Source organism: Vitis vinifera, chromosome 6 (assembly GCF_030704535.1).
Source record: "Vitis vinifera cultivar Pinot Noir 40024 chromosome 6, ASM3070453v1".
NCBI lineage: Eukaryota > Viridiplantae > Streptophyta > Magnoliopsida > Vitales > Vitaceae > Vitis > Vitis vinifera.
In genome coordinates this window covers 20321713-20334764 of record NC_081810.1, presented here as the reverse complement: position 1 = coordinate 20334764, position 13052 = coordinate 20321713, and the positions used below count along the sequence as shown (strand labels likewise).

At 33.7% G+C, this 13052-nt stretch overlaps 2 protein-coding genes across 2 annotated transcripts; one reads left to right on the top strand and one right to left on the bottom strand.

Moving 5' to 3' along the window:
• The first annotated feature begins 3793 nt into the window (after positions 1-3793).
• On the top strand, positions 3794-5804 carry LOC100249922 (ubiquitin-conjugating enzyme E2 20). The gene is made up of 6 exons (XM_002278528.4): positions 3794-4113; positions 4259-4286; positions 4928-5155; positions 5263-5326; positions 5435-5494; positions 5588-5804. Exons 1-6 carry the CDS (start codon positions 4001-4003, stop codon positions 5626-5628), a joined length of 534 nt encoding a protein of 177 aa, XP_002278564.1. The 5' UTR covers positions 3794-4000; the 3' UTR covers positions 5629-5804.
• Positions 5805-5912: 108 nt separating this feature from the next.
• LOC100244787 (uncharacterized) lies at positions 5913-12962 on the bottom strand. The gene is made up of 7 exons (XM_002278564.5): positions 12578-12962; positions 12363-12482; positions 8546-9040; positions 7454-7593; positions 7236-7356; positions 6389-6529; positions 5913-6253 (listed from the first exon to the last, which is right to left on the bottom strand). Exons 1-7 carry the CDS (start codon positions 12656-12658, stop codon positions 6173-6175), a joined length of 1179 nt encoding a protein of 392 aa, XP_002278600.1. The 5' UTR covers positions 12659-12962; the 3' UTR covers positions 5913-6172.
• Positions 12963-13052: the final 90 nt, after the last annotated feature.

The window sequence follows — 13052 nt, the reverse complement described above, 5'->3', positions numbered from 1 at the left end:
TTACCTCAATGAACCTTTGGTTCCATTCACTCAATTAATATCATTGAATAATCCCAAGTACTTAACCATGCGACTCAAGCCTAACATCAAAGTAAATTAAGGTGGTGTTTGTTTTTTAGCTGATTAACAAGTTTACTTTAATTATATTGGTTAATATCAATGTTATTTTTAACTGAATAGAAAAAGTCAAATATTCTATCTTTTTCTATTCAACCAAAAATTAAACACCACCTAAGTCTATATACCATTCCTAAATAACATCATGGTATTGTGTCCCAAGTTGAATATTTTTAAGAGAGTACAAAGACAATGAGAACTAACAAAGAATAATAAGCTTGGAGGAATGCATATTGGCATTTTTGGAGGAGAGAGGCGCCTTAACTCTAGTCTTACTCAAGGAATTCAATGTAGACTTACCTATCCATGGAGTTGGCACCATCCTTATGAAAAGGTCCCAATGTGATTCCTTTTTTCAACTAGATTAAACCCATAAAGGATCTAGGAGATCATCTTCTTTATATGCAAGAATTATGTAAGCCATGAGAGTTTTTGAGAAGGCTATCTTCATTAACTAAATGGAGTTGACCTTTTCCCTTTCTCATGCATGGGGAGGAGGATTAGCACTCTCGAGTATCCTTCTAATTAGATGTGATAACAAAACTTTCCCAACATTCATAATTGGTTGTTCATCTACAAAAAAAAGGTAGGTATTTGCCCAAAGTATATATGTCAACTTCAAATAAAACATGTTGATATAAAGTAGGTACATTATGATGAACTATGGAGTCCCATAAATGAAAAACTACTTAATATTCATGGTAATGTATCAATATATTTGAATAAAATTCAAAATATATTAACAAAAAATATCCAATCATAGATATGTATATATATGGTTTTAGGGCTTAGACAAGGTTTATTGTAAGCAAAGGTGAAAATATCCGTTTTCATGGATATATTAAGATACATTAGCAAATATCTATGAGACGAAAATTGATCCCTATGAAAATATTAGGAAAAACTCTAAAAAATAATAATAATATCATGTGCACTAATAAGAAATATAAATTTTGTAAGTGTACACTTGATATTAAAGTACATTAAATATTTACTTTCATTAAAATTAACAATTTATATATACTACATTGTAATGGTATGTCATAGTTAGATGAAAGTATCTCATATTATTGGAGAAAATATGGGTATTAAGATACGACGTTTTGATAATATTAATTGTAAGTACGAACATGTCATTCATAGGTATCTTTAAGTCTTGCCCACTAACTCTCCATGCATGGGAAACTCAGAGTTTTCTCATGTGCCTATTTCAAATTCTCCTTGGACCTGATAAAGAACGTCATATGACATTTGGGTAGGAGGAAGATTGTTACATTGGGAACCTCGGATTACTCTATTATCTGGCTCAATATCTCATATGGTGCCTACATTCTATCATAGGCTTCTCTAGATCTATCGCAACAAAAATATATAGCATCAAAAACCAATAATAAACATAGATCTAGAAGTAAAAACTCAAACCTTCAATGTTCCCAAATCAATGAAGTCGTCGAGGAAGATTCTAAAACTATAGAGAACACTATGAAGCTTATTTACCCGATGCTCTTCCATCCAATCACTCCTTACATGGATCTAGGCACAAGATTCAGCCCACTTGAATCATAATTAATTAATTAGCTCTATTGAGCTCTAATTAATTAATTAGTCAAGTCCAAAAGGACAATTCATAAAATCCAATGCAATATTGTACTTTTACTAAAACACCCTTATACACACTTACGAATCTAGAATCCCAAATCCCTCAAATAAAATGTGTCAACATGAACTATAACAATTATAGCAATATATAAAGTATTTTGGGGCTCTCATACAAAAACATGTGTTCACTTCCCTCATTAATCCAAGTATAGATCTTCCCAATGATGTTTTGGGTCTAGTACTTTACCCTTCTTTTTTTAAGGACTCTCGTCTAGGAATCATTCCTCCTATTACTTTTTACCTTTCTTTTAGACCACCTATCATGGTGCCTTACAATAAGATATACCAATACTTTTAACACTCTCTACGTCACTCATGATGAATCAACAAGTTAATACCAACAAAATAGATTATAGTTCATTATAACAAAGTATATATCAATCATAAATAACAAGTTTCATTCAGAATTTTCCATATTCAAGTATTATATATAACCATAACTTCTCATAACTTCATATCTCAATTTATTTTAAACACTATGTATAGTAAATATGTTTGTTCAAGCTTTGTATAAAAAATAAAACAAAGTTTTTTGATACCATCTATTATAGCAACTTAACTATCTTTAACTTTTAATTTCTCCCCTGGTTTCCTTCAATTGAGTCTTAGGTTTTCCTCAAAAAATGTTTTGTCATGTACATTCCAATTTTTCTCAAAAACGGAGAGACTAAATCTAGTTGTTATTATTCTTAAGAAGCTATTGTCAAATGTTCAGTTTTGAAACACTTTGTGTCCCACAATTAATTGAACTTTCACACTTGTTTCAACCCCGTTCTAATTCAATTTTAAGGTAGCAAATGGCATTTGTTGCAACCAAGTAAATTAATAAAATTTGTTGAACTCTCAGTCATTCACTCAAACAAGCAATTAACTAAGTGAGTATTTGGTAAAACCTAATATTTATTATTTAATGAGTTAAATTGATTTTAAGTTAAATTGATCTTAAATTATTAATTTAAAACTTATTACTTATTTTTTACTTAAAGTATTAAAGTTATTTGGTAAAATTACCTTAAAAATTATTCTAAGTTATTAAATTGACATATTTATCCTTGTTGATCGTAATTAATATTTATCATTAAAATTTTTAATTAATACTTTTTCATAAAATAAAAAATAAAAATGGGTTATGAATGCAAGGTCATGGTTGTTAAATATGTTCTCATTAGATGTGGGTAAATGAGACCAAAAAAAAAATTGAAATTAAGAATAAGTTAACTATTTTGACTTAATACTTAAAATCTTTTATGATATTAATTTATTTTATCAAAAGTGTTTAATTTACTTAATAACTTAAATTAAGTTATTAAGTCACTTTGAGTGATTAAGATGATTAACCAAACACCCTCTAAGTTGCCAACTTACAAAGTACCAGAAAATATTAGAGAGAAACCTCACTTACTCTTAATCATCTTTTAATTAGTTTAACAAGTTTATTAATAAACTAATGGACTTCTTTAATTTATTAATCAATCAATTCATTAACCAAATCATTTATCTTTGTTACGAGATTAAGCAAACTTAAATTAATCTTTAGTTAAATTCGAGTTATTACAAACATTTTAACATCCAAAGGAAAAATTGAATGATATCGTATTTATTATGTGAGAATATTATTTTCGGGAAGATTAAGATCCACGATGGTTCGAGAAAGTGAATTGAGAATTAGAATTTGTTGAAAATATAAAAAAGCAAATATTGTTGTTAATTATATAACTAGAATTAGGAAAATATCATTTTTAAAAATTTCCCTAATTATTTCTTGAAAATAAATTTTGACACCTAAAATAATAATAATAATAATAATAAGGACCTTAGTTAGTAACATCCATGATCCAAATCTTAACAAAATAACTGAATAGGATTCGGCGGACGAGAACGCATTGGGCGCACATTAGCAGGATACACGAATTCAAAATACAAACTAGCCGTTGGGGCATGGTCGGTGAGCCATCGTTCTAACGTTCGAAAAACCCTTTCTTCTTTTCTTTTTTAAATGGTCACCCTATTGCATCGAATCCTAAATTCATAATTTCCTCATCATCTCTCTCTCTACAATTCTCTATTTCTCTCTCTAGAATTCTTGGAAGAAGGAGAAGAGAAAACCCCCAGTAATTCAGAGGTCTCTTCTCTTCTTCTTTCTTCTGATCATCTGTTGTTAGCCTCCCTTGCTTTCTGTATTCTCTGTGTCGGAATCATCATCTTCATCAGAAGAAGAAGGAGAATGACTACTGTTAACAACAGCTACCAAGACAACAACAACAACCCGGCCGTCGCCGCCACCAAGCAGCCTCTGCCGCCGGCCAAGAGCGTTGATACGCAGTCTGTGCTTAAAAGGTAATATCTTTTGGTATTGATTCTCTGTGGGTCTTCTTATTTATTTCTATCTTTTATTTCTGGATTTTCTTGGATTTTTAAATTGGATCTTGGTGAATATGGGGTTTCTGATTCTATCTTTCGTGTTTCTGTTTTTGTAAAACAGGTTGCAATCTGAGCTGATGGCCCTAATGGTAAGAATTTTGAATGTACCTTTTCTTTTCTTTTCTTTTTAATTTATTTATTTTTTGGTTTTTGTTGTAAATTCCAAAGCCCCTTTTTTTCCTGGGAAAACAGAGGAAAAGACCTGGAAAATCTTGTTTCCTAATGTTTTTGTTTCTAAAAAGGTGAAAAACTCCCAAGTCATCCATATTCAGCTCAGCCGATGGGAGAAGGATTAATTATTTTTCCAAGATTTTCCCTCGTGTTATTTTCTTCCATGTTCATACCAACCAAACAGGATCCGAATTTTCTTTGACAATGCCGGAGTAGTAACCCTTTTTTCCTTTTCTTTTTTTTCTATCAATCTTGAAAACCCTAATCAACAAAGCCAAGTATACCCATTTGCGGCACGCCTGGATGGAGAAAGTAATATTAACCCTTTTTTCCTTTTCTTTTTTTTTCTATCAATCTTGAAAAACCCTAATCAAGAAAGCCAAGTATACCCATTTGGATGGAGAAAGTAATATTATCCCAGATTTTCACTGGTGTTCTTTTTCTTCCATTTTCTAACCAACCAAACAGCACCTTTAAATTTTTCTTGAGAAATTCGCAATCATGTTGATATACGGTTGCTCAATACTGCTTTCTGCAATTATGGGATGTTGAAATACAGATGAGTGGTGATGGTGGAATATCAGCATTTCCTGAAGAAGACAACATCTTCTGCTGGAAAGGCACAATCAATGGAAGCAAAGACACAGTATTTGAAGGAACTGAGTATAAGCTCTCGCTTTCATTCCCTACTGATTACCCCTTTAAGCCTCCCAAAGTGAAGTTTGAAACAGGCTGCTTTCATCCTAATGTCGATGTTTATGGCAACATCTGCTTGGACATTCTTCAGGTATCAATCATTTATAAACCCCCCATTCTCATTGATTTTTAGCTTTGTTTTTTGTGCATATGTGGGGTAATAATGGGCCTTTCTTGTCTGCAACTTTGTTCTTCTAGGATAAATGGTCATCTGCTTATGATGTGAGAACTATCCTCCTATCCATCCAGAGCCTACTGGGAGGTAAAACCAAAAAAAAAATCATTTTATTTTGAAGGTGTGTGCGCTTTAATTGGAGAACCCCCCATTTGAAAAATGTGGCTAATATTCTAATTGTAAAATCAATTTCAGAGCCCAACATAAGCTCACCTCTCAACACTCAAGCAGCAGCTCTATGGAGCAATCAAGAAGGTATCCAGTGTAATTTTTTACCAACATAGAGGCTTCAAATTGGGTTTTCTGTTGTGTTCTAGTTGTGTAAGGGGGAATTTCCTTCTTTTGCAGAGTATAGGAAGATGGTGATGAAGTTATACAAGGCAGTTTGAGAAGAAGTGTAGAAGAGGAAAAACAACCACACAATTTTTTGTCTTTTCTTTTTTTTAATGTGCCTTTAATTCCTTTAATTTTTTTTTTCTTTTCATCCCTAAACTTCTTGTTGGCCCATTTGCAGACAACAAAATCTTCTTATTAAGTAATGTTGGCGTATTTGACATTGGCTTCATTTCTTTTGCATTTGAATTTCTCCGCTACTACTTTTAACTTTCTCATATGCAACCTTCACCACAAACTACAGTGTTGGCCCTATCATCCAAATAACATATATAATTCATGTCCCAAACATTCATTCTTCAAATCATGGGAATTCATCAAGAATTGAAGAGGACAGCACATAGAATTTAGAAAAAGTGTCCAAGTGTTTCTAAACTTTCCTAGTTTTTTTCCATGCATGGGAAGCAGCAATTTATATCATAAATTGTGACAAATACATAAAAACTGGTCTCAACCAATCCAAAAACTGGTCTCACTTTTTAAAACTCTTGGTGTGGTTTCCAAGCCAAAACTTGTGAAATGCCTCACTTCTTAAGCCGGCTATTTTGGTGATGTAAGCTGCCTCAGGTTGTACTTGGCCAACTCCTTGTACTTCTCAAGGAACCCAATCAAGCACACGGTCTGTCAGAATTCAACAAAAGCAAATAATTGGGCTATGTCACAGTTTAAAAAAAAAAAGCTTCAAACCTGATAAAATTATACCATGAGAACAAGAATATTCAAGTTGTGATTATAGCAGGGAAAGTAGAATTTCACCTTGACAATTTGCACCACAATTGTCATATCAGGATTGCTAAGATCAACCTTATGAGGTCCAGGAACTGATTTTGCAACTGAATTAATGATCTTCATCCTGTCAATTCCAGTATTTGAGCGAGCTTCATATAGTACAGCAAACTGCAAAGCAGATGAGACCAAGTTACAGACTGTCTTCATGACACAATAATTTTAAACTTGCTGTGTTGTGTTGGCCCATCATCCCCAAAACTTGGATTCCGGTTGGTATTTTGAGCAAAGAACTAACTTTTCTATCATATGTTAATATGCACGTTTATATTACCTTTCCTATCAAATTATTGTACAAGCCTATGGCAAAAGAGGCTTTTATAAAAATTTCCAATATCCCCCCACCCACTTGTAAAACTGATTGTTTATCTCTTAATGAACTTTATCATTTTCATATTAATTGCATTCAGAACCTATGTCCTCCCAATGCCAATGGCCCTTGCACTCCCAACTTACAACATACCCAAGTATGGATTTGGCCCCTCTCAAGCAAGCATGTTTTTGTATGTTCTAGGAACCACCAATGCCCTAACTCGGTTCAAATGAAATGGAAGAATTAGCACTGGCTACATTTGGCATGCCAATTCCTAGTTTGCTAAAAGGTTCTGGTTTTGGCAACATTGAGGAAATATGGAAAAGTTAATTCAACATAAAAGAAAGGGGAAGATACTTGGTGAACTCCTTCAAAAATTAGTCCAGTTAGACATATTTTAGAGCAAAATTATCTATCACACTTTAGTAGCATTACAGACTTATTGAAATTTATTTGTCACAAACAGGTAATACAAGGAAAGGCAGTGTAAAGAAATAGTAAAACCTTTTTTGGGTTTTGAGTTTCAACTGGAAAGTACTGCTCCACAAGAGGTTTAATTGCTATCGAAATTTCTTCTTCTGAAGCATAGCATGTTGCTTCAACTGGCAATACTCTTAGGATGAACCTATATACCAAAAGCAATGCATGTTTTAGCTAGCTGAAGCCATTTGCTCGAGCACTTTCAAATGATTTAACCAAACAAGTAAGCAAAATGTATGGACCTTGACATGTGTTTCCTTGTTGAGGCGGCAGATGTCATCATGTGCTGCACGATTTCTTTGGGGCTAGGATCTCCATCTTTTTTACGCATTTGTACAAAGACAACACCATTGCAGCCCGAATCAAGGTTGCCAAAACGCCTCTGTCAATAGTCCAAAATTTGAGGGTGGAAACCACACTTTTCAGTTCATACTAAATGGAAAAGAAGCCATACAACAGTGGAAAAAGGAGCCATAAAAAAGAAAGGTTGATAATTTGATAAACCAAAAACATATGGCACCAACTTCATTCTTCTTTCCTTTCTTTTCTTAGTGAAATCTAAGAACTTCAGCACAAGCTAATACACCTGAGAAGCACCCATTGATTTCCCTCTTTGGGAATAAAAAGCCGCCATGACCTTTCAATTAAGTTCACCTACAAGCTAATACAGCTAAACTAACCCTTGCTTTCAACTGAGGTCACATGGCAAGCCCCTTGGATGCCACTGGACCAACCAGTCTTACCATATGCTGAAAACTTAAACCTGCCCATAAAGAGTACACCCTATGTTCACTCACAGCTTCAAGAAATGTGATTTGTCATGGACAGACTCGGTTAATATGGCTAATCTACTCAACAAGGAATTCAAGAAGAATTAGTAGTAAAAAGTAACTTGTCATAGACAATCATGGTTAATATGAACAATCAACTGAAGAAGAGAATTCAAGAAGAATTAGTAGTAAGTTTGAATATTTGTATTTTTCATTTCAAATATTCAGCAGAGAACACATTTTTAAATCAAGATCATAACATAGTAGTGGTAAGATTTAGCAATCCAATGCTGTGCCAACAATTGAATCATCATAATAATCTCCTACATAAAGCTTTTATGGCCACAGTAAATCCAGTATAGGTTACTGCTGATATAAAAAATAAGATGTGACTGCTCACATACACACACACACACAGAGTATATATATGTAATAAGAGATACCACACAAATAAGCTAAAGAGCAATTCAGACTAAATTAGGTTAGGTGTCAAGCCAATCTGAACATGTAGATTAAAAAAGAACAAAATAAAGTTGCAAATTTTAGCGGCTCTGCTAATTTTACCTTGTTTCTATCTCCCAGTTCTTGGAGTTCGGCTTCAATTAACTTATCAATGGACTTTTCCTCAGTTTTCTCGTGGATTATATGTGTTGATGCATCTGTTTCTAGGCATTGCTTCTTTGCTGATGGCTCTTCAGCATCAACTTCTTGATTTTCATTACCATCCTCTGTATTCTTATCTGCCTTTTCACCATCAGCATCATTTTCTTGATTTTCATTACCATCCTGTGTTTTATCATCTGCCTTTTCTTTGTTTTGATTTTCACGACACACATCATCATTTTTCTGAGGATGTGACTTTTCATTTGATGGATTCTCATCATTAGCATCTTTTTCTCTATGGAGATCTGATTTATCCTCCTCATCATCAATGTCATCATCATCATCATCACTACCTGAATCAGAATATGAGAATTTAATCTTTTTGTTCATAGGTTTATTAGGTAACATGGAAAGCTTCACGCCTGAATCCTTTCCATGTACTAGCTCTTCAAAAAACTGCAAAACAAAACAATCATCAGCATGATGAGAATATATAATGAGACTCCACATACACAAGCAAAAAAAAAAAAAGTAGCAGGAAAAGCAGGAAAAGAAACACCAACAAACAAATAAGCGGAACAGCATATTCAGTATTTGAAGCTCTCTCTTGCAATGCTTACAGCAACCAATATACATTACCTAGTTGGAGATCCAAACCAAAAGAAATGTTTTCCAGTGTTTAATCAAACTTTAGATATGAAAGTAATCATAAGGTGACCACTATGGAATTAAACTTTTGGAATTGAATGCAAACTACAGTTGATATCATAATCAAAGAATCATAAGAACAGTAAGAATAACAGAAAAATGTTAAAGATGACTTCTTTTATGCAGAAATTGACGGAGCTGAATCTCCAACATTCTATTCAGAATGGGGAATGATGGGAAAAGAGATTACACAGAAGAAAAGAAATGAAAGGAATTAAATAACTTTCAGTGCTTTTATAAGCAAAAAACTTGATTGCAACGAACACACCATTCATTCACTGCTATCATATTTAAAACATTTGATATTTTTATAAGCCAGTAAACAACAAATAGCAATCTTTCTATAGTAATTCTATTACAATATGCTATCCCATAGATCTAAAGTTTGCTGAATGAAATTCCATGGACTGGAATTTAAGGTTCCATACACATTTAGGAAAAAACAAAGCAACGGAAACAAAAAAATGCTGAAAATTTACTTGCTGTTTTCAGCAGTTTCCTTGCTTTCCATCATTTATCCAAACACTTTCAAGTGATTTGTTTATCATTTTCCTCTCCTTCACTACCATCAAAAGGAAAACTGCATAACACTAGAAAAGTGTTTTCATTTTTGAGAAGGCAGAGTGCCTTATGTTTTATCAGCAATCACCTAAGTATTTTTGGTTTATTTTGAAATTGAGTGTGTACACTGCTCAGCTTTTAGAGAACTAAGTTCTTTGAAGGTTTTCCAAGTCTTGAAGGTCACCTCATTGTTTACTATAAAAGCTGAGTTTTAGTTGCTTATTTAGCTCGTACACTTTGTTTTCAGTTTATTTTGTTAGTATGCTAAGGTGAACTTAGCAGTGAAACCGTTGCATTTTAAGAACTTTGATTTTTGGAACAAGTCCCCAGTCCTCTTGGAAACCAAAAAGGAAAAAAAAAATAGCGAGTCTAGTCAACCCAATCTTGGGGTGTCGGCCATATGAGGCCCAACAATTAGTAGGGTCAACCCAGCTTCATGGAGGGGTTTACCAAACCACCTCTTTGGGTTGAACCAAGCCATGGCTTGGGTTGACTGGACTCTAATTTTCTATTCTTTTACATCTGTCAGGTCAAAAGTCAACCTGTTTTTTGTAGGACACTGCATTTAACAAACTGTTTACAGTCGTTGGTGGAGCGCTCTTCCTCTTTACAGTCGTTGTAGGACATTCTATTCAGAATGGGGAATGATGGGAAAAGAGATTACACAGAAGAAAAGAAATGAAAGGAATTAAATAACTTTCAGTGCTTTTATAAGCAAAAAACTTGATTGCAACGAACACACCATTCATTCACTGCTATCATATTTAAAACATTTGATATTTTTATAAGCCAGTAAACAACAAATAGCAATCTTTCTATAGTAATTCTATTACAATATGCTATCCCATAGATCTAAAGTTTGCTGAATGAAATTCCATGGACTGGAATTTAAGGTTCCATACACATTTAGGAAAAAACAAAGCAACGGAAACAAAAAAATGCTGAAAATTTACTTGCTGTTTTCAGCAGTTTCCTTGCTTTCCATCATTTATCCAAACACTTTCAAGTGATTTGTTTATCATTTTCCTCTCCTTCACTACCATCAAAAGGAAAACTGCATAACACTAGAAAAGTGTTTTCATTTTTGAGAAGGCAGAGTGCCTTATGTTTTATCAGCAATCACCTAAGTATTTTTGGTTTATTTTGAAATTGAGTGTGTACACTGCTCAGCTTTTAGAGAACTAAGTTCTTTGAAGGTTTTCCAAGTCTTGAAGGTCACCTCATTGTTTACTATAAAAGCTGAGTTTTAGTTGCTTATTTAGCTCGTACACTTTGTTTTCAGTTTATTTTGTTAGTATGCTAAGGTGAACTTAGCAGTGAAACCGTTGCATTTTAAGAACTTTGATTTTTGGAACAAGTCCCCAGTCCTCTTGGAAACCTAAAAGGAAAAAAAAAATAGCGAGTCTAGTCAACCCAATCTTGGGGTGTCGGCCATATGAGGCCCAACAATTAGTAGGGTCAACCCAGCTTCATGGAGGGGTTTACCAAACCACCTCTTTGGGTTGAACCAAGCCATGGCTTGGGTTGACTGGACTCTAATTTTCTATTCTTTTACATCTGTCAGGTCAAAAGTCAACCTGTTTTTTGTAGGACACTGCATTTAACAAACTGTTTACAGTCGTTGGTGGAGCGCTCTTCCTCTTTATAAATTTCTTTTACATAGGGTTGTTTATTGAGATCTTCTGATCAAAATTTTTAGAGAGACTTGAGGAACATTTGATAATATCAAGATAGCAAAATCTCTCATAGACTCCTCTAATCTAGTGTTGACACAAGTAATGCCTATCAACATGTGAGTAATACCCTTAGTGTTTTGAGAACATTTAGTGGGCAAGAAGGAAAGCTTGTGGATGACTCTTGGAAGACTCATCGACATCAAGCCAAGGAAGAGGTTATTGCTTGTAGGGGAATGTTTAATTATTTGTTTACAAATTGATTTGAATTCAGGAGTAAAACGAAATGATTTCCTTCAGTTTGACAGATCTTGATAAAGCTCAGCAATGTTGATAGGTTTTGGGTGAATCTTAAAAATAAAAATAAGAATAATAATTGTACTCGTTTTAGGTGAATCAGGTAAAATTTATTCGATTAATGAACTAATATCAGTATGTGACCTGAAAGTGGATGTAAGCTTGAGGCCAAACCACTATAAGTTCTTGGGCCTACACCATTAGCTCTGTGCCTCTATTTCCCCATTTTTATATTCCAATTGATACAAATTGACCGAATACTTGCTTGTGAGGTGTTCGATGAAATTTATCATAGAGTTTCATGTAAAAATTTGTTGATATTTTGTTTTTCCGAGAAAACTGGAAAAAGGAAAAGAAAATTGAAGTCTGAATAACATATTTTCATCTTATACGGCCTCCAAAACAGTTGCATAACGCTCAATTGAGTGGAATTAACCTCACTCTCTCAGGGTCCAAACACATCAGATATGAAAAATATAAAAAGAAAGCATTTTCTCGGAACCAAACAGAGCAAAAAGAAAAGAGAATGAAGGGCGTACGGAATCAATAACATTGAGGGCTTCACGAGAAGCTTGGCGTTCCCTGCCACCATCGCAAGTGATGAAGAAGCCTTGCACTCCTGGGTGTAGTGGGTATCCACCCTTTTTCTTCACTGGTTTCTGAGGAAAACAATAACACCAAAGAAAAATGAAATTACAAATTGAAAGAAACTTGAAAAAAAAAAGGAATAGAGAGATTTGGAGAGAGAAAGGACATTGTGGGGGAGATAGCGTTGCTTCCTCTTCTTGTTCTTCGTAGTGTTAGGGTTAGGGTTTGCTTTGTTCTCAGTTGCCATTAGAGTTAGAGTGACCGAGTGAGAAAGAGAGAGGGAAGATGTCTGCACTGAAACCCTTGCTCTTTTCTTGTTATAATCTTTTGTTTCTTTCAACTTCTAGGGTTCCAAACAGCTTTAAGAAAACTAAAACAGCTGTTATCCTATTTTGTTTATTTCTACTGCCACGTATTTACGATTTCGTTGAAAACACTTTAAAAAACAATTTAGATTATATTAATATACCATATTTTCTACAATTTTATTGGTTAAAATCGAGTTTGAATTGTTTCTTAAGTTGATTTATCTTCGAATTTGTAACTTTCTGGTTTAACAAAATTTGGGCTCAACAAGTTATGAGTCACACACATTTCGCATGTAGCATATATTCAAAAGGTGACACATCACGAAGATTACA

Bases quoted from the DNA above. Each gene is read 5' to 3' on its own strand.
- LOC100249922 (XM_002278528.4), top strand. From the start codon at position 4,001: ATGACTACTGTTAACAACAGCTACCAAGACAACAACAACAACCCGGCC. The intron at 4,114-4,258 runs GTAATATCTTTT...TTTGTAAAACAG, and splicing joins ACGCAGTCTGTGCTTAAAAG to GTTGCAATCTGAGCTGATGG. The intron at 4,287-4,927 runs GTAAGAATTTTG...GTTGAAATACAG, and splicing joins CTGAGCTGATGGCCCTAATG to ATGAGTGGTGATGGTGGAAT.
- LOC100244787 (XM_002278564.5), bottom strand. From the start codon at position 12,658: ATGGCAACTGAGAACAAAGCAAACCCTAACCCTAACACTACGAAGAAC. The intron at 12,483-12,577 runs GTCCTTTCTCTC...TGTTTTCCTCAG, and splicing joins AACGCTATCTCCCCCACAAT to AAACCAGTGAAGAAAAAGGG. The intron at 6,254-6,388 runs GTGAAATTCTAC...GAATTCTGACAG, and splicing joins TTGTGGTGCAAATTGTCAAG to ACCGTGTGCTTGATTGGGTT.